A 20,410-nucleotide genomic window follows, 5' to 3' on the forward strand; every position below is an offset into this window, starting at 1 on the left:
CAGGTGAAATCCCAGGTTCGATTCAAGCATTGAACATGAAGATCATCGATTCAAGCATTCGATTCAGGTGAAATCGGAAACATAGATTGTTCCCTACCAGTGTCTGCAACCAGGCGATTCACGCCATCACAGTCGCAGAATCGCCACCGTCCTATTCCTCTCCTTCTTCCTCTTTAGTAACTCCCAGTCAAACGAGTAAACAAGATTCGACAGAGTCAACACCATCGTCACAGCTCCCATCGTCATCCTAGGACACTCTTTCCGATCATACGCAAACGGAATCAACTCAAAATCCATTCAGAATCGTTCCATTTCTTTATATTCGTCATCATAAATGCGTTTTTTTTTGTCGAACCAAGATGAAAGCTTGAAAGATAAACTACACGCAAAGAGAAGAATGGAAAACGAAGGAGGGTCGGTGTTGGTGGTGGAGGAGCCGATACCGGTGGTGGTCGTCAATCTTTCACATCCGATGATAAAATCACCTCCAGCCCCTCCAAATAAGGGGGTGTTTGGGATTACTTTTTGAGCTTAAAAGTTCTTTTTGTAAAAGTTCTTTTTGAGTTTAGCTATTAAGGATGCAAAATCCAAAAGTTGTTTTTAAAAAGTGTTTTGGGTTGTATTTCTTGACGTTTGAGTGTAATTTAGCTTTAAAAGTCTAAAAGTCACAAAAAGTCACACTTTCCTGACTTTTGAAAACTCACATTTTTCTTCTTTACAAAAGTTATTTTGAAAAGAACTTTTGTATCTTCCAAACATCTTTTTGACTTTTTAGAAAAGTTAAAAGACAAAAGTCATTTAAAAAGTAATCCCAAACACCCTCTAAAGCTACTAAAACCCCTTTTAATTTCGTGTTGTGGTTGTCAATTTCTAAAGAAGAACAGGAGAGAACTCACACACACATTGTGTGTGTGTCTGTGTGTGATAAAGACAACAAAAAGAGAAGGACCAATCAATAGAGACAAATCGAAGTCATCTTCTCGACCCACCATTCTTCTCCTTCATCGTTGAGGTAAATCAGTGTTCGAATTCTTGGTCTGTAATTTTTTGTCTTGTACATTTGGTCTCTGACTTGGCTTCTCATTCCCAATTTCATTCCAAATATCGCTATTTTAGTGTCTGTGATTTGATCTCCTTCAATTGGCTTGCTTAATTTTTCTAATAATGGATGAACTTAATCTGCTAGTTTGAACACGTTGTTAAGGATGGAGACAATGACTTTATGTCTGTGTATGTGATACTTTCAATTTTAATCTTCACCCAAATGAGTGATCTTGTAAACAAGAAGGACTATTTGTGTGCATTAAACAAAGGATATTTTTGTTATTTAACAAAACTTAACAAATTCTATTAACAAAGTTAATCACAAGGGCTTTTGTGTGCAAAGTTTGCTTTTTAGGGACTATCTCAGGGAAAAAAGTTTTGTAATGACTATTTCAGGGAAAAACGGGAAAGTTAAAGGACCATTTGTATAAATTACTTTAGAAAAATATAAAATTAAGCCGTCTGTATGTAAACATGGTTTTGGGATTTGAACATCAAATCATATGACTACTAGTTTTTTATATTATTTTTACATTGTACAACTATGTCCATGTAGTAGCTTGAATAAACTTTTTTAGTAGATACATATTACAATACCGATTTGGAATCAAACATGATCAAAATTTTCAAATATTGCAAAACATTCTTTTATTTAATTGATCAAGTACTTTGCACAGTCAACAACTTTTAATAACATATTTAATCAATTACTCTTTTCTAATAAAACTTGGAAATTTGTTAACCACAATCTGTGTTTGAGTTGAGTTTGACCCTTATTTATCCTGTCTACTATCACTTATAATTAATCTCGTTTGCAGAACAAAAATCATAACTTATGCAAATTGAAAGGTTTCGTGACACTTTATGAATCGGAATTCGTGTTTCTAAAATGTGTCTGATTACCACGACAGGAGACAAAACTTATGCTTTTTGAAAGATTTGGGTTACAATTTAGAACATCCACTATGAGACTCTATGAAAAGGTTCACAAATTCAAAAAACCGGTCCATACATTTTTTATAGCATAATGAAAGATGACATGACATATACCACTCGGTGGCTACACACCACTTTAAGCATTTACTTGTTTCTATTGAAAATAAGTGATCTTGATCTCACATAGAATGAATTTACAGTTTCTAATCTTGCCATTGAAGACCTTGCATGTCATTCTTGCATGACCAAATAATCCAAACAAAAACCAACAAGATGATACTAATGTTGTTTCTCATTTTGCTTGTCTCCTATCCAATCTTTATCAGGTGAACAAGCTCCTTAATTGAATCCGCTGCTGCAGGGAAGTCAGCGCACCAAAGATGAATAGGTCCATCACCTCCTTAGCCAAAGAACACTGCATAAAGAGATGTTTTATGTTTCCTCGATAATATTATAAAAAGGGCAAATAGAATTGGAGAGATTTACTTCGTGCTTTGACAAATTCAGAGTGATGGGCAAATGCCCCAACCGAGCTCTCCACAAGAGCAAATTTGCTTTGTTAGGTAACCACCTCGTTTTGTCAACGTTATTTTGTAACCAAGGAAGGTGTTGTTTGTTTTTTTGAAGCAAAAATTTATGAAGTCTACGGACCATCTCTGCAACCCTCTGCAGTAGAAGAGGTGGACCAAACGCCTGCAGACTATAATAAAAAGCGTGTTTGTTTTTTTAACATCTGCATGTTGCTGTAGGAATTAAAAATTTAAAATAAACTGATTTTATAAACCGAAATAGTTTTTTAATACCGAAAAATTAATAATGTATGACATTTCAGCAAGAATTTATGATATTTCAGCAAGAATTTATGATATTTCAGCAAAAAATAATGATATTTCAACAAAAAATAATAATATTTTAGCAAAAAAATAATGATATTTCATCAAGAAATTATCATTATTCAATATAAAAAATCGAAAAAAAAATGCAACAAGAATAAAAAAACGAAAAAAAAAGTAAAATAAGATTTCAGCAACATATAATCAAGATTTCAACAAGAAAAAAAAAGGTTGGAAGAGGCAATACAAGTGTTGCGCCAAACAGAACAAGCGCAGATGTTTTTTAGTCTGAAGACTTCTAAAAAAACAGCTGCGTGATTAAAAGTGTTGTGTGTGTGCTGCGCCACATAACAATAAGAGGCCTGAAAAAGTTTTTTACAAAAAAACAAATAGCACCGAAGTGATTTATTATCTAAGCTATTAAATAAACTAATTTGTTTAATAATTAATTAAACTTTTTTTTTAATTTAATTTAATTTGTTTTTATCTAATCTAATTATTTATTTACTTATATATTGTTAGTTGATAAATAATAAATTTATCATATCAATATATAATTTATTTCCATATATTTTATTGCGTTTAATGTGACCTCATACCCTTAAACATCGTAACAATACATCAAATTGTTAGTATAGTGAATTATATATAAAAACAACCAACAATATCAAATTTATTGTATGATTTTTTTAAGTGTTGCACTACTAAAAAAACTCGTTTTCGACAAAGTTTCCATCTCTAAAAGGGTTACACCGACAAATTTATATTAAATTTACACTCATTAGGACTTCATGACGGATTTCCAATAGATTCGTGACGGATTTCCTAAGGATTTGTGATGGATTTATGGCAGATTTTGACTGGTTTACACTAAATTCACACAAATCTATGTTGTAGTCATGGAAGTCCTCTTTTTGAACAGATTATATTGATAAAAGAACATACTCACGAATAGACATAACATCGAAGGATTTTCATGAGTCAAACAAAATGCATTATTATTAAAGAGTTACATTTTACAGAAAGCTCTTGGAACTATCATTCCAAAGGCACTTACAACTACAGTTTACAACAGCTTAAAGACCAATGCCTCAACTAAAAAGTAAAAACAATAATTTTTTTTTCTCATCAACATTACAAAATGAAACTGCTTCTTCCTCTAATAAAATACCACAAAAAAGAAAGGGCCCCAAAGAACATTCTTTTCTTCATGATGCTTGTAATTTATGCCTTAAGAAGACTCACCCCAAACGTGATATTGACTATCACAAGCCCCAATAATGCAACACTGTTGAATCCCCTGCAATTAGAACATGAAATTCAAAGTGAATACAGATTACAGATCGAAACTTATCTAAATATCATCGAATCATAGTAAAAGTATACAGCAAACAAACAAGGGTTTATCAGTAGAATTCACATACCCAATCGGGAGACGTCCCTTAGGATCACCGGAGGAGTAACCTTTGAAATAGAAAAACCGAGTAACTGTGTAAGCTAATCCCAAACACGAACATATAAGTGGGTGTTTAAACCCTCCCAAAACCATCAAAACAAAGAAGATCGGCAGGGATTCGAGCGAATTCTGATGCCCTCTCTGTAATCAAACAAACAAAACTCAGATTCCTCAAAATCCCATAAACGAATCGAAGAAAAATGATGTATTTTTCACAAATCAGCAAGCGATCTGTACAAACCTGAATACAATTGAAGATTTTGTAATCCTTGGTATCTGCTTCAGTGGCGTAGAGTGCTGGGTATGAAACATTATACCTTCAACATAAAATTTTGTTAAATTTCAAATTAGGGTAATTAGAATCAAAGGGAAAGAGTGTTTGTTTGGAAATATTACTTCTTTCGAGCTCTGCCGACTTGAATCTGCATATACAGATTGACGAAATAGTAGGCAGTGAGAGTGAGAATGATGTAGCCGTACTCTTTCGGCAAAATTTCAACTATTCCGGCCATCTGTTTTCTCCGACGAAGATCTGAAGATGATTAATTGAAAACTGAGTAGGATTCAACACCTTCGTCTTCAGGTTCAGGGTATTTGTAGCTTGCTTTGAGGTGAATTGCTGAAAAGTCCTTATAGTATGGAGAATTTCTAAACTTTCACCTTTAACTTTAAGGGTATGACACGTTAACCCTTTTCATTCTTTTTTGTTGCAATCTCAAATGTCAAAATTAATATCGCTTAACTAAACTAGCAATTTTGAAAGAGCTATATGGATATAAAACTAAAAAAAGCATAATTGTACTTAATATATCATAATACCACTACTAAACATTTTCCCAAAAATTATAGAGATCTTATACATTTATAAAAGCAACAATCTGTTTGAAATGAAATTAAATATATAATGATTCAATTAAAAATATTATGCTTCGACATGTGGTTATTAATGGTACTTACTGAAAAATATGTTTATGATACAAAAAAAGATGTATATCAATAATATCAATAGATAAAAACTTGGTTAACTATAGGAGGTGAAATGCAATACATGGAAAATTGAGTGGTCGAAGACTAGAGTAGTAGCTGGTGTGTGTTGACCTCTTATTTTGGCTTTCTTCCCAAGTTCTCTCGTCGTTCCCACTATTCCCATTATAAATTGATTACGACGTCATGCAATTCGTGGTAATGACCACGACGCATAAATATTATTTTTTGAGTTTTTCGCACATGCGATACAATAATATAATCAGCTAAAATATAAAGTAGAATAAGTTCTGGTATTTGTTTATTAATATTACGGAGACGATAACGGATAATAAAAAGAAGACAAAATTACAAAAATGTCCCTGTGGTTTGTCAAAAGTAACAAACTTAGTCCCTATCTATTTTTTTGAGGCGTTTGGCCCTTGTGGTTTGTAAAAGTTGCATTGGAGGTCCTTTTTCATAGCACCGTCAGTTTGTAGCCGTTTGGGGTCATTAAGTTCAAAAAATATGGGGGTATTTTGGTATTTTCACATTAGCTTCTCCACCCCCTTTAATAAGCCCTAACCACCGTTCAGAAAAATCAAGTTACCATCTCTGAAAAATCGAAGCTCTCCTCTCTTGCAAGAATTGTGATTTGTATGTGTGGAAGTGTTGCTGTGAGAGTACATCTTGGACGAACCTCAACCCAGGAATGCGATTCTGGTCTTGTGCTCGAAACGGTCAAAGCTGTCCATTTCTTGGGTGGGTGGACGATCTGATGTGCCACAGAGCTGTGGAGGTGATTCCTGGCTTGCTAAGGAGACTGAACAATGTTCAAATGATGTTGAGTCAAGCTCGTGCAGATGTTGTGAAGCTCAAGTGGATGCTTATTCTGTCTTGGTTCTTTTTTTTCGTTTATATATGTATGCACTAAGTAGTAGTTGGATTTGGGAGTGTATTTGGTCAATGTATTTTGGATATGTAATGTCGGATGGTGTATAGAACTGGAATGGGATATTACCAGTTGATTTTGGGATGGGATGTCATGTATTAGAATCTTAATGTAATGTATGGTTTTGGTTAATCAATTTAATGGTATTTTGTCTTATGATAATTATAAAGCATTGTTTTTTTTGTCATTGATCAGGAATATTGGAATGGAATGGAAAGAGTTTTGTCCATTTATCAAACATTGGAATGAGAAAAATACAAGATCAAAACACTATAAGTAAACAATGGAATGGAATGAGTTTTGGTCACTTATCAAACAATGGAATGGAATGAGTTTTGGTCATTTATCAAACAATGGAATGAAATGAGTTTTGATCATTATCAAACAATGGAATGTAATGAGTTTTGGTCATTATCAAACAATGGAATGGAATGAGTTTTTGTCATTATCAAACAATGGAATGAAATGAGTTTTTGTCATTTATCAAACAATGGAATGGAATGAGAAACACACAAGATCAAAACATGATAAGTAAGATCATTACAACCAGAAATGTAGCATGACATATGGCTAGTATCAACTTAATTACATCACTAATTTAGGTACTTACAAAAAGATGTAATTATCTAGATTAAACATGTTTTAACAAAAGCATCAATACAAGTTTATAATCTTAAACAAAAGGTAGCCAAATAACTTGATTAGTCATGCTTTCATGTGTATCCAACTTCACTTAGGTCCTACTTGAGGATTTTTTTCCCTTGTCCATCTTCTTTGCTCTTAACCCACCCATTACATCTTCACTTGATCCACCCACTGAACCTTGACTTGTTCCACCAACTACATCTTTACTTGATCGACCCACACCACCTTGACTTGATCCACCCACTGCTCTCTGACTTGACCCCCCTTGCCCCTTACATGTTCTAGAGTTATGTCCTTTGTTATGACACTTGGAACAAGTAACAGTCAAGAATTTCCTAGATAGGTTTGTTGACTGGTTAGTAGGCTCATCTATAGCCCTCTTCCTCTTTTTCTTGGGCCTTCCAACCTACAAAAATATTAAGGAAATCATAAAACTGGATGAATAAGAAACTATGTTAACTAACATTCAACTTACTTGTGTGTGATGTATAGGAGGTATAAGAGTGGTTGGACATCTAGATTTTGGTCACATGCTCCTGCCATTGATTGGATCTATTTTGTTAGAGTACATTGCCATCCATGTTTCTAGATTATAACAAGGATGCACCCAATATTCAGGTTGTTGGGCTTTTTCACCATTTTGAATATGTTCCCATATTGCACAAACTCCATGCCTGCAGACTATCCCTGTTATCTCCCAATACCTACAACTACATGTACCCTCTTTCAAGTTGACCACATACTGATCAAACATCATACCAGTCACTTGATATTTTCCAGAACCACAGAAAAGTGCCCTATATTTGCTTGCAGTTGTTTTGATTGTGTCAAGTATAGTAGTTGCAGTAGGGGTTAATAGACTTTTGCATTTATCAATTTCTTTTTGTACAATGCAATGTCTCTTCATCAAGTACACTCTTATGTACTCTAAACAGGTAATGATAGGCTTGTCCTTGCCATGCTCTAACTTAGAGTTGAATACTTCACACAAATTGTTTAACAGACAATCTGAATGTGCTCTACCTGTGAAATGAGACCTAGCCCAATGAACTGGAGGAATCTTACTTAGCCATTCATGAGCCTCTGCAATGAAATCTTTGAACTCATTCATTGCCCTTTCAAAGTGCCTAATGGTTGTATTTGTATCACACCTCCACAAGTGATCTCTAAACTCTTCTCCCCTCCATTGCAGCTTCAAGTTTTCATGTATATGTCTCAAACACCATCTATGCTCCGCATTTGGAAACACTTTTTCTATTGCAGGTATTATTCCCTACATATAATGTAATTTATAGTTAGTATTGTTACAAGCTTTAAAAGAGACTTATGTTATATGTATTCATACCTTTTGTTTGTCAGATACAAAAGTGAAGTTGCATGATGCATCCAAATCCAAATCATCACCAAGGCATTCCAAGAACCATGTCCATGAACTTGTTGTCTCAGCTTCCACAACTGCATAAGCTAGTGGATATATTCCATTGTTGGAATCAAGACCATCAACTGTTAGAATTTGTCCAGGGTGTGGTCCTTTCAAGAAACATCCATCCAATCCCAATAATTCCCTTTTTCCAGATTTGAACCCCAACTTAAGTGCTCCAAGACAAATGTATATCCTCTTGAAAATACGAGTTTGAACATCAGGATTTGGTTCATTACACACTTCTAGCTTCACTGTTGTATATGAGTTATTGGTTTGTAACTCCAAACAGTAATCTCTCAGCAAATTATATTGGATTTCGTAGTCACCATACAGTTGTTCCTTTGAAATTGATTTAGCCCTAAACACCTTCATTCTTGATATGCTTAATTCCAAATCCATTTGAAGCTCCTCCTGTAAGGCTGTTACTGGGATGCGAGGGTTGGAATCCACTTTTTGGAGAATAGTGCTTGCCAGATATCTAGATGTACATGCATTCACATTTCTACTTTGTAAGCATAAATGCTCATCAATAACTATCTTCACCAACCATTGTTCCTCTTCCGTAGATCTAGATACCTGAATAGAAAAAGGACAAGAATCTTTTTTTGAAATTACAGTTTTGCCTTTCGATGTGACTTTACTTACAGTGGAGGGCCCACCATCAGTGGAATCTGGAACCACCCCTTTACACTTTACTCTTACTCTCAATTTTTCATTTTTGGCCATGCGTAGGGCCCTCCTTGTTTTTATTGAAAGCATCTTCACGTGACCTTGTATATCTTTTTTGGTTTTAAAAGCTTGACCCACAAAAAATGTTGTAACATGAACTACCCCAGAAGAACAAGGCACCTTCTTGTTCAGGTTTTTTAACATTCTCTTCCTTAGGTCTTCCTCATATCCTGCACTTTCAAACTCATCATTGTTGATCACACCTAAATCATCATCTTGGTTTAAATCTAATTCTATGTTTGGACCTTGTCCAAACCATTCAACCTCATCCACACAGCTGTTAAACTCTCTCATATCAACATCCCAGTCATCTAAAATAGCTTCTGGGTCAACAATGTATTCAGAATCATCATCTTCTTCTGTATGCTCTTCTGAATCATCTGCATGCCCTTGTTCATCTTCTTCATCCCGTTCTTCTTCAACTTCAACCTCTCTTTCAAACTCACCCATATTCTGATATCCATCACTACTAAAATGCTCAAAATCATCTAGTATTTCCCTATGATTCTGGCAATTAATATCAACTGTAATTTCTTGCATTGTATTAGTTTCTTTTGGTGCAGGGAAATATGAATCATCCTTAAACTCATTAACCACATCTTGTTTGTTTGGCTCAAAAGGAACTAGGGACATGGAAAAATCATACACACCATCTTCTCCCTGAGCTTGATTAGCTGATTCTTTAAGTGGGACATTCATGTCTAATTTCTTGCTACAAGAACCAATTCCCTTCTTGTTAGGCCTAATCCTATTAAGTTCAGGAGAAGGATCATCATCCAGTTGCTCAATAACAACTTTACTTAGGGACATGAAGTAAGTATGAAGTCTTGTAGAACCATGTTTAATGTACACATTAATCACTCTGTTTTGAGGGACATATTGAGTCATAGATATAACGTCTTGATCATTTCCTAGAGCCTTCAATTCAAAATCTAAGTCTAGATTAGGAATTCTATAATGATAGTACGTTGTGTCATCCGCAGAATACCCTATCTCACGAATCATGTCATTTAGATCATGAACTGAAAAAAGATCAGTGTCAACAAAGTCAAAGAATGCCAACCTTCCCTCAACGTACTTTCTTCCTGGGAACTTTGTAAAAAATCCACCATGATGTATCTTTAAAGTGAAGAAATTGTCGTGACCATCTGAAAAAGAAAAATGATGAGCCTTGAATATACAAACCAAGAAACACCAAACAAAAGATGAAACAACTTACTGTAATCTTTATCAAGGTCGGGTGCAATCATATGAGGACCACATAAATTCCACATATAAAGTACCATTTTTAGTTGATAAAACCTAAAATCGGATGCGAGGGATGAAGGATGAAGATCGTCAAGATGATCAGTTGGCTAAGGTGAAGTGGAGATGAAGGGGGTTTCTTGGACTCTGGTTAATGATGATAGGTTAATGACGTATCGCTGCCTAATACCATCTTAAATGAGCGCCAAACATAAAAAGACGAATATACCCCCAACTTAATGACCCCAAACGGCTACAAACTGACGGTGTTATGAAAAAGGACCTCCAATGCAACTTTTACAAACCACAAGGGCCAAACGCATAAAAAAAATAGATAGGGACTAAGTTTGTTACTTTTGACAAACCACAGGGACCATTTTTGTAATTTTGTCTAAAAAGAAATTATCAGTTTCTACAAGGGTTTTTATTTCATTTTTGGTCACTTAATTTTTTACTTTGTGTTTATTTGGTCGCTTAATTTATTTTAAGTTGTAAAAGATCACCGAACTTTTGGCTTTGTGCTCATTTAGTCACGTAACTTTTGGTTTGGTCACTTAACTTTTGGATTTGTATTCATTTAGTCACTTAACTTTTAAAATTGTGCTTATTACCTAACTTTTAAAATTATGCTTATTTTTATAGTTTTATTTTAAGGTTTAGTGACTAAATGAGCATAATTTTAAAAGTTAGGTGACTAAATGAGCACAAATCCAAAAGTTAAGTGACCAAACCAAAAGTTAGGTAAGTAATGACAAAGCCAAAAGTTCGATGACCTTTTAAAACTTAAAAATAGTTAAATGACCAAATGAACACAAAACCAAAAGTTAAGTGGCCGAAAATGACTTAAATCCTTTATAGAAATAGATATTACAAAGTGACTAACATTTTGAGAAAATGCAAAAATAAATTTTTATTCTTGAAACTGACCTACTTTGGAACTCATTTATGAGTTTCAAACATTCATTTTATGACAAAAAGGTATGTTTGAATTTATTATTTATTTATTTTTTATTTTTTTGAAGTCTATTATGAGAAAAAGCAAGTTCCAAATTTCTAATATGTTAAAACTCTTGTAGTTGTAAACATTCTTAAGTAATACATGTTCCTCCCCCTTTAGTTCTTTAAGTTGTTCATGTTTCAATTTACTTTCTGTTTTGCTTTGTTTATGAGAGTAGCAGGGCCGGTCCAGGCGGATGTTGGGCGGTCCAGGGCCTAAAATGATGAGAAGCCCTAAAATTTTCAACAAATCTAATAGGCAAAATCATAAACATGTAGGCATGAGGATAAATGATGGGAGGAGATAAGATCACGAAGCATATAATCATTGAGCGGAATCATGAAACGGATATCTTGGATATTTAATGTCATTGAGGCAAATCAAAAGAATAATATCTTGGAGCTCTACATGTTAGTTCTTAAACTACATATCGGGAAAGTTATTGTTTTGATTATAATCAAGTAAATTGTTTTCTTAAATATCTTTTAGAAGTGTTAATTTTATCCTACATTTTAGTGCTATATGATTTGTTTTCATAAAATTTCTAAAATACAATTATTAATTGAGTTCGTAAGGTGGTAAATTAGTGATTGCAAAATTCCAGACATATTTCTGGAAGGAGTATGATGGATAAGATTGTAAATGTCAATTGTATGATTTGTATCTAACCAATGTAGATGTTGACATGCTTTAGTGTACATGTAAGATCATATGGAACTTTATTTTTTGAGAAACATGTGAGATTCCTTGCATAATTGATATATATATATATATATATATATATATATATATATATATATATATATATATATATGCTACATTTTAGTTAATAATGAAGATATTGGGTACTTATAATATTTAAATTCTATTTTATTGTCATATCTATACATATATTTAGGCATTATTTTAATACATTTATGCTACATTTTAGTTAATAATGAAGATATTGGGTACTTATAATATTTAAATTTTATTTTGTAGCTAACAAGGACATTATTTAAGAAAAGGGATCAGAAGTGACGAATATTGGAACTTGGAAGGGCTGGAGCTTAAACAGGGGCTTAATGGAGCTTAAAAAGGAAGAAAAATCAAGCAAAGACACTCCCCACGGCATGGGAACAGATCACCACACCGTGTTTGTAAGAAAATTTGCGATGTTTGTGCAAAGACAGAACTCACGACGTGAGATTTATAGCTCACAACGTGAGCTTGATCATTCTAGAAGATTTATGCGCGAAATGCAATTTCCTTGTTAGACACAGATTTATACTGATCTCACGACGTGAGACCCTAATTCTCACGACGTGATATACGATTTTAGGAAACTATAGAAACTCATTTGCACATTCGAGTTAAGGAGGTTGGATCTGATTTCCTGGAGTTATAGTCGAATTCAGAAGTCAGAGGAGAGCGAAAAACAAACCTTGGAAGAGAGAACGATTCGAGATTGAAGATTTGAAGATCACACATCACATTCGGTTTGCATTAATTCAATCATGTCGAATTCTTATGATTTTATGTGTTTATTTTCTGCCACGAGTAGCTAATTTAGTAGACTTTCGTTTAGTTAGATGAAACCTAAAACTATGAGTTAGTTTCTTATTTTATGGATTATATGAATTTGGTTTATGCATGTGTTTGATTATCATTACCTATCATGTTAAGGTTTGCATCTTTGTTGTTTTGATTCAAGTTAAGTGTAGTTTATTGACCATTTGAATTATATGAACTTGTTTACCTAGTAGTTTATGATCATTAAATTGCTAGAGTTAGGATTAATCACATTTAGATTAAGTGATAAAGGTAACAACTTTAGTTGTGCTGGAGAACATAATTTGATCATAATTGTGTTTAATTAATTGTCTTAATTGTTTGTGTATGATCATTACATAATAGTTCATGAATTGGTAACCAACTTTATTAATCCATAAATAAGAACTAACCATAGGAAAAAGGTGGATTCAAAACTAAACGAAAGTACTTTTAATATCTTGATAACATCCGTTCTTAGTTAAGTGTTTGTTAGTTTTAAGTTAATCTGAACTTGCAAAATCAGCTTACTCAAACTCGTTTGTGTTGAGCTCGTGTCAGGTCAGCTTGTTGAGTCGTTTTTGGCACCTCTAATACCTATTAGTCCTATAAAATTTATTTGGATTGTAGTATTCATAATACACACCAATGACATCTATAAGAAGAAAAAAATGGATTTGATTTTTATATCAGTCGCCAAGCTTCGTGCATATGAAGTTTCCTTTTTCAAGTATGTATCTAAAGACTGAATCTTAAGTGATCAAGATTTTAAATCAAAGTCATATTCAAAATTCAAACAATTTTAAAAAGCCTTAAAAGTATATTATATGTCATTCAGGTTATGTATAACTGAAAAACTAGATGATTAATGAAAACCTAGCTGTTAACGGGTAAAACATAACGTTTTGTAAAATTAGGTGATAAGTTGGCTAAAATATATAAAATAATATAAAAGGTCATGTAGAAGATTGAGTTTTTTTTAATTAATAAATGATATATTTGAGAGAAAATTAATAAAGCTTAATAAACTCATTGAAATAGTAATTCCGAGTAGCTTTTTGCTAAACTAGCTTATAAAGTATTTTTTTTGTTATCAAACATGGCAACCTAAAAAAGTTCAAAAAATAAGCTAACATATTAGCTAGTTGTGACGTGTGAAACATAGCTCGAATAGAAATTTTTGGCATTTTTATAAATGTCACATGATGTCAAAATTTATTTTGGCATAATATTAGAATACAAAGAAGCTTAAAACATCCATGATGTGTGGCTTAATGAGATAGTTGAATGATGTAGAATGTCTAGTTGACATTGAATGGATAAACTCAACCATAATGAAATGTCATATTGGTCTTTTAAAGAATATGGAGTGTGGGAAAAATAAAATTTTTTATGTTTAAAATAAATGTTTTATCGAACTTTTGTATAGTTAAGTGTATTGTAAGAAAAAAAAAATAGTAGAGTTGTATAAAATTTAGAATAATAATGTGACAATTTATTAAGGGTGCTACTGTACCTATCCCTCAGTCACATATCATTTATATAAATTGTCAAATCATGAGGATAAACATACTATTTCACTCATAAGTGGGGTACACAAAACAATTTTGGGGTATGTATAGAATTTCTCTTTATTAAACAATTTTGGGGTATGTATATATATATATATGGCTAAATTATTTTGTTTCTTACATTTATTGTGTGCTAGAATGCACCAATAAGAATTTAGTAAATTAAATAATTAATTAATTAAATAAATATAGATATTAAATAATTTCCATAATTATATGTATATTAAATGATATCCATAATTATAATTCTCTTTTTATGGAAACTAATTAAATCTGTCATTAATGTCAGCAATAACATTCTTTCAGAATGAATTCGTATCTAGGTTTTTATATATGAGTTCGTATTTTGTTCCAGGACTCACTCACTTAAAATACAATAAAGTTGCATGGAATATGAAGAACGAGAGTGTATTCTACTAGAATACACTCTCATTCTGCTGGAATACACTCTCATTCTTCTAGATATGAATTCATGCTGAAAGAATATTATTGTTGACATTAATGACGAATTTAATTAGTTTCCATAAAAATGAGTTATAAGTATGGATAGCATTTAATATACATATAATTAATATTAAATTCGTATTGGTGCATTCTAGCACACAATAGATGTGAGAAACATTTGAACATACATCTATATATATATATATACTTTAATCTATGCTTTATGTACTATAAATTTATTACTTTAGATTAAAACGTAATATACTCTTAAATGTTGTTTATTTTGAATATGTAGGTTTTATATCTCAAATGAACGTTACATTAATATGATGCAACAATAACATCTACCAATATGATCAAGGTGCTTACAAATTGATTCAAAATATACTATGTTATACAATACAAAAATTACAACTATATACATTACGTGGGGTAAAAAAATGGTTAAATTTTATGATAAATAATTGTAATACTTAATTTATATGGTTTTGTGTCTTTTATGTAGTCTTTAAGAGCTAACTTTGTTATTTTTTATTACAAATAATATTAAAACTTTGGTGACCGAGTACCCGGAACCGGAACCAGTCCCGGCGGTTCCGGTTCCGGTTCCAAAACCTTAAGAACCGATGTAACCGGTTCCGGTTCCGTGTAATTTGGCCGCGTACCCGCTTATGTTCACCCCTACTTAACATAGTTCGGTTTAATATAATACTTACAAAGAATATATGATATTATTGAAAAAAAACATTATAATTTTGTGTGTTGTTGGTGAGTCTTACGTCCCTCCTGCATAAAGAAAATGAAAACCAGTCAATAAGTTAATTCTCCAAAATGCCCTTCCTCCTCGAACATGAAATTCAAATTAAAAAATTAAATACTTACCAAACATAATCCACATGATGGTGATGATGATGACCTTGCTTCTTCTCTCAAACTCATTGCAGAAATTCCATTTGATAAGAATCCATTCTCATCACCTTTGACCACATCTTTGAAACCTCTAAATTCCTTTCAAAATTATAAAAAACAAAAACAAAAAAAAAACAAAAATATAAAATTCTAACTTTAAGACTTTTACCTTACACCCAACAAAAAGCATAAAGTAAATGACATTTTTGGTCCTAGATAAAGCTAACTTTTTTGAATATTTATCCCAAAAAGTTTTCGATTACAAGTTTGATCCTTATTTGATGTTTATATAACATTTTTGGTCCATGTTCCAAGAAAACGATTATACCTTTCGACAAAATTTGCAAAAATCATCAATCTCATAACAAAAAGTCTTTAGTTCACAAAAATAGTCTCTTTACTTGAAACAAGAACAAAAAAAAAACATTACAAGAACCTCAAATGAAGACCGAAATTGCAAGAGAAAACATTTTTGAACCAAAACTGAAAATATTAGCAATGCTCAGGGACCAAAAATGGAAAAAACACGTACCTTTGGTTGATCACATGAGCCAATCTCTCGTCTTCATTGCCGACATAAAAAAAACCCCGAGCCTTGGCGTTGTTGACTAATCGCCTCCATGTGTTGCTGCTATTCCTCAACGTATCTCCATTTCCCAATATCCACAAACAATGCCTTAACAAATTAACAGATTAAGTCATTTCTTCATACATATATATTTGAACTTCTTTTTTTTGTTTGTAAAGTTTATTGTATATAAACCTTGCTCGTGTTAGAGCCACATTTGCTCTTTGAGGTCTAGCTAGAAAACCAATAGATCCACTCGCAATTCCAGTTACAGTTGAAATGATTATCACATCCTCTTCACACCCTTGAAACCCATCAACAGTTTTAACATTCAAAGAAAACTCACGTTTTCCCGCTTTTATGACTTCATAAATGTCTGAAAGTTTACTTTGTATTGCACAAACTTGAGCTGTGTATGGTGTTATGCAACCCACGCTAATCTTTCTGTTTTTCGCGACACTTTCTGTGAATATAAGTCGATAAAAATGATCAAGACTTAAAGTAGTTTAAAGGAAATAGAAGTAAGAAGATGTTACCTTCATGAAGCTTTGTAATCAACTCAACAACCACAGCTACTTCCTCCATGTTTTTCCCACTGTTAGTTTTATCAAATTCGACTTTCCCTTGGGTTAAATGAATGAAGGAGTATGGTCCAAACATGTCTCCTTTAAGAAACTGCTTGTTGTAATTTGTTTTATCGACATTTGGGCCATTTTTAATCTTGTTCCCATAGAATTCTTGGTTAGGAAACAGGCTTATTTCAGGATGCATTCTGTATTGGATATTAAGTAGGAGTGTCGGATGTTTTAGTGACACCAATCTTTCAAATAAGCTCCTTCCAAACTTCTTTTCCCTACATATCTACAACAATTAATCCACACAAGTAGAGTTTCAGTTAATCAAATGGTGCAAAACTCGATAGCAAAATAAAAGGGGTTAAACTTAAATGCAAGAAATAGCAAGGTGTATTCATTTATTTGGTTATTACTACATCCTACTTTCATTTCTTTATGTTACAACATGGTAATTTGAAATGCCTATTCACTTATAGCAATGTGATCCAAATACAAGTTAATTTACATTGCTATAGTTGTATAGATATTTTAATGTATAATACTACAATTGCATAGATATTTGAAAGTATAATGTCTTCATAAGTGAAAAAGATTGAAAGTACAAGGCTATAAGCTATAACCGACACAGATGAAAGTAATACACTATAATAAATAATTAAATTTACGTATGTTGCTATTTCTTGTATTCAGCCCAATTGAAAAAGAGTTAAATGCTAACAATATAATGTACTTTCATTAATTTTTTATTCCTTGCATATACTAAAAAAGATGGAAAGAATAAATACCGGACTCCCAACCATTGCAGGTAGTTGCATCTCATCCCCAATGAGTATAACATCACGAAGACCCGAAATTTGCAAAGGGATAAAAGATTCACATTCTTTAAGTTGAGCAGCTTCATCAACTACCAATAATTCCACATTTGTCTCAAGAGCATGCAATCTAATTGAGCTCGAGGCTGTGCAAAAGATCAAACATGCATTTTCCAAACAAAAGTTTCCGATTTCTTGATCATTAGGGAAAGAAACGGTTTCACGAAGGACTTGATCAAGAACTTGAAAGAACTCCTTCTTCATCACTACCAACTCATTCATAGGTTCCATGTTTTCTTCAGAAATTTCAACCCCTTGGAGGGTATTTCTTAACAAGGTGATCACTCTCATCATTTTCTTTGCTAGTTGTAATGTTAGACAAGAAGTTGGCATATGTGTGTACATGTTTTTAAGCATAGTTGTCAGTTTTTCTTCAAGAATGTTGAATTTTTCTGTGATATAATCCTCAAAAGATAACTTTTCCTTGATTTTAAGCACTTTTTCGTAAACTATCACCTTCCCATGTACGTCTTTTAAACCATCATCCTCGCAAATCTCCCACTCATCATCATCGCTAGCTTCATCATCCACCTTTCTTTTATCACACAAGTACAATTTGTATTCATCTTGAGGGTATTTCAGTAATTGTACCATCGAATTTGCCTTGCTTCTCCAGCCAAAAGTGGGAGACAAACAACGAGCAAGAACAGATACTCGATTATCAAGAAACACTTGATAGAGTTCTGGAAAACCACCGATTTTCATTCTCTCACCTTTCCCGAATAAAACTATGTCTCCAAATCCATAAGTATAATACTCTAGTGAACCTTTTACAAGACTCATAAAACGTGATGCGACCTCTAACACCGCGTTATTGGTAGGTGCACATGTTAATGTGCGACATTTCATTTTAAATAGAGCGAATAGAAGACAACCAACTGTTTTTGTTTTTCCTGTTCCTGGTGGACCCCATATTAGTTTCACGGTTTCTTGATGATGGCATTCTCTTGCAACAATGCAACTCCATATTGCCTTTTTTTGAGATTGGTTCAGAGTGAAAGTGTTCATGGTGTGTTGTAAGTTTAGTGAAGCAGATTTCTTTGAATCTTGAATGGAGCATAGTGAACATTCTTTGTTACCCTGAAATAATCACTCCATGATCTTAGGGTTTGTTTGGTATGATGGAATGTAATCATAACAATGTAATGGAATGAGAAAGGTAATGTAATAGATCATTATATTCTATTATCATATTTGTTTGGCTTGAAAGTGTGGAATGAACAAACATGTTGATTGTTATGTACAAATATAGTAAAAAAAAACTAAATGAAACTAGATCGATGAATATACAAAAAGTACTTCAATCAAATAAGATATATTGATAAATAAATAGCATTTAAGCATATTTCATATCGTTTGAATCATGTATTATATGTTGTCAAATTGTCTAAAAAGAAGTTTATCACCTTTGAGTCACTTTGGAGTACTTTATTGATGATTTTCATGTTCTCCCCATCCAATTTAGAGTGCAAAGCTTGCCATATATGGATATTAGGTGTCAAATTCACAAGATGAACCACAAACAACATGGGTTTCCCTCTATTGTTAGATACTTTCCCATTAAACACAATGGGTTTTTTGGATCTTACTTGGATCACATCATCCTTGAAGACGCTTTGAACCAAAGCAATGACATAGGGACTTCCATTTGGTTGATTGATATCACCAATGCATCTAGGTTTTCCATTTGTAACAGCTATGAGATCTCCCACCTCGGGCTCATAACACCCTTTTCCACTTTTGCCCTTACTTTCCAAATATATGTTAGGGAATCTTGACATGTTGATGATCCCACGAGTAGAGGCACTAGAGATTGTTCTCATTTTGGACATCAAAGCATGATGTGTTTCCTCAAGTAGTGGCTTGATGAACGACTTGGTGTAATCACTTGTTGATGAAAATCTTTCTTCGATTTCGTTTACCTATTAATAAATTTTACACTATTACAATTACTTTTTTGGCTTAGAGAAAGAAAACTTGTAATTTGATCATAATCTATAAAGCTGTTTTTGATGATGCATATCACACATGACTCAATCACTAACCTTTCCCTTGTAATGATCTTCATTGAGAACAGCATCAAATGACCAAGAAAACACCTCATCAATCAATTCCTTTCCCTTTGTTTTGGGCTTATTAAAGCTACTAGAAGTTGCCATATCACTTATCGATGGAGAAGTTAAAACTCACTTAATTTATTGCTTACTAGAAATGACACCAGATTAAGCCTTCAAGTTTCAAAAGCACTAAAGATATGTATAAATCAGAAAAAGATCATATCGTACGACATAAATGCATAAAGAAATCAAAAGTAGAATGTTGCTATTAAGTAAAGAAGATACCAAGTTGACCTCTAGTCAATGAGAGAAATATAAAATAATATACTTTCCAAAAAAAAGCAACACTTTGTTCCAAACTAACAGTCTCATTTGAATGTTTGATTTAAATACTACGTACACAAATGAAAGGAGATTTATTGCTGTGGAATCTAACCTTGCCTAAGTAAGTTCCTTCATCAGCAAGCTATAATTTACACGTACATGGATCTTTGGTTTCTTCACCTGTCATTTGTTTTTAGGTACATTGCATCCAAAACATATGAATAAAAAATGGCAGGTGTATATAGAACCAGAGAGAAGAAAACAAATTAAAATATTGCTTCTTATTGGCAATTGATTTGTATCAAGAGTCTCGATGTGATTTGTAGTAGAGAACTTT

At 32.8% G+C, this 20,410-nt stretch overlaps 2 protein-coding genes across 3 annotated transcripts; both read right to left on the minus strand.

Annotated features, from left to right (window-relative positions):
* Positions 1 to 3,784: 3,784 nt before the first annotated feature.
* LOC145160040 (uncharacterized) lies at positions 3,785 to 4,847 on the minus strand. The gene is made up of 4 exons (XM_079079101.1): positions 4,666 to 4,847; positions 4,511 to 4,586; positions 4,238 to 4,410; positions 3,785 to 4,113 (listed from the first exon to the last, which is right to left on the minus strand). Exons 1-4 carry the CDS (start codon positions 4,779 to 4,781, stop codon positions 4,038 to 4,040), a joined length of 441 nt encoding a protein of 146 aa, XP_078935227.1. The 5' UTR covers positions 4,782 to 4,847; the 3' UTR covers positions 3,785 to 4,037.
* A 10,356-nt stretch (positions 4,848 to 15,203) lies between these two features.
* Positions 15,204 to 19,928, minus strand: LOC145160042 (putative ATP-dependent helicase C29A10.10c). Of its 2 annotated transcripts, XM_079079104.1 has the most exons (9): positions 19,738 to 19,928; positions 19,099 to 19,614; positions 17,606 to 18,772; positions 16,782 to 17,106; positions 16,634 to 16,708; positions 16,441 to 16,549; positions 16,210 to 16,353; positions 15,651 to 15,776; positions 15,204 to 15,554 (listed from the first exon to the last, which is right to left on the minus strand). In XM_079079104.1, exons 1-8 carry the CDS (start codon positions 19,849 to 19,851, stop codon positions 15,704 to 15,706), a joined length of 2,523 nt encoding a protein of 840 aa, XP_078935230.1. In that variant the 5' UTR covers positions 19,852 to 19,928; the 3' UTR covers positions 15,204 to 15,554; positions 15,651 to 15,703. The 2 variants fall into 2 exon arrangements, with proteins under 2 accessions (XP_078935230.1, XP_078935229.1); XM_079079103.1 differs by having other exon boundaries at positions 16,441 to 16,708.
* Between the last annotated feature and the right edge of the window lie 482 nt (positions 19,929 to 20,410).

The sequence above is a fragment of the Lactuca virosa genome, chromosome 2 (assembly GCF_052849685.1).
Source record: "Lactuca virosa cultivar CGN04683 chromosome 2, Lactuca_virosa_CGN04683_v6, whole genome shotgun sequence".
In the NCBI taxonomy this organism is placed as follows: Eukaryota; Viridiplantae; Streptophyta; class Magnoliopsida; order Asterales; family Asteraceae; genus Lactuca; species Lactuca virosa.

Coding starts and splice junctions, on each gene's coding strand:
- LOC145160040 (XM_079079101.1), bottom strand. CDS start 4,781: ATGGCCGGAATAGTTGAAATTTTGCCGAAAGAGTACGGCTACATCATT. Junction 4,411..4,510: donor AAATCTTCAATTGTATTCAG/GTTTGTACAGAT, acceptor GTTTGATTACAG/AGAGGGCATCAGAATTCGCT. Junction 4,114..4,237: donor AAGGGACGTCTCCCGATTGG/GTATGTGAATTC, acceptor TTCTAATTGCAG/GGGATTCAACAGTGTTGCAT.
- LOC145160042 (XM_079079103.1), bottom strand. CDS start 19,851: ATGGCAACTTCTAGTAGCTTTAATAAGCCCAAAACAAAGGGAAAGGAA. Junction 16,709..16,781: donor GATTACAAAGCTTCATGAAG/GTAACATCTTCT, acceptor TTATATTCACAG/AAAGTGTCGCGAAAAACAGA. Junction 16,354..16,440: donor GTGGCTCTAACACGAGCAAG/GTTTATATACAA, acceptor TAATTTGTTAAG/GCATTGTTTGTGGATATTGG.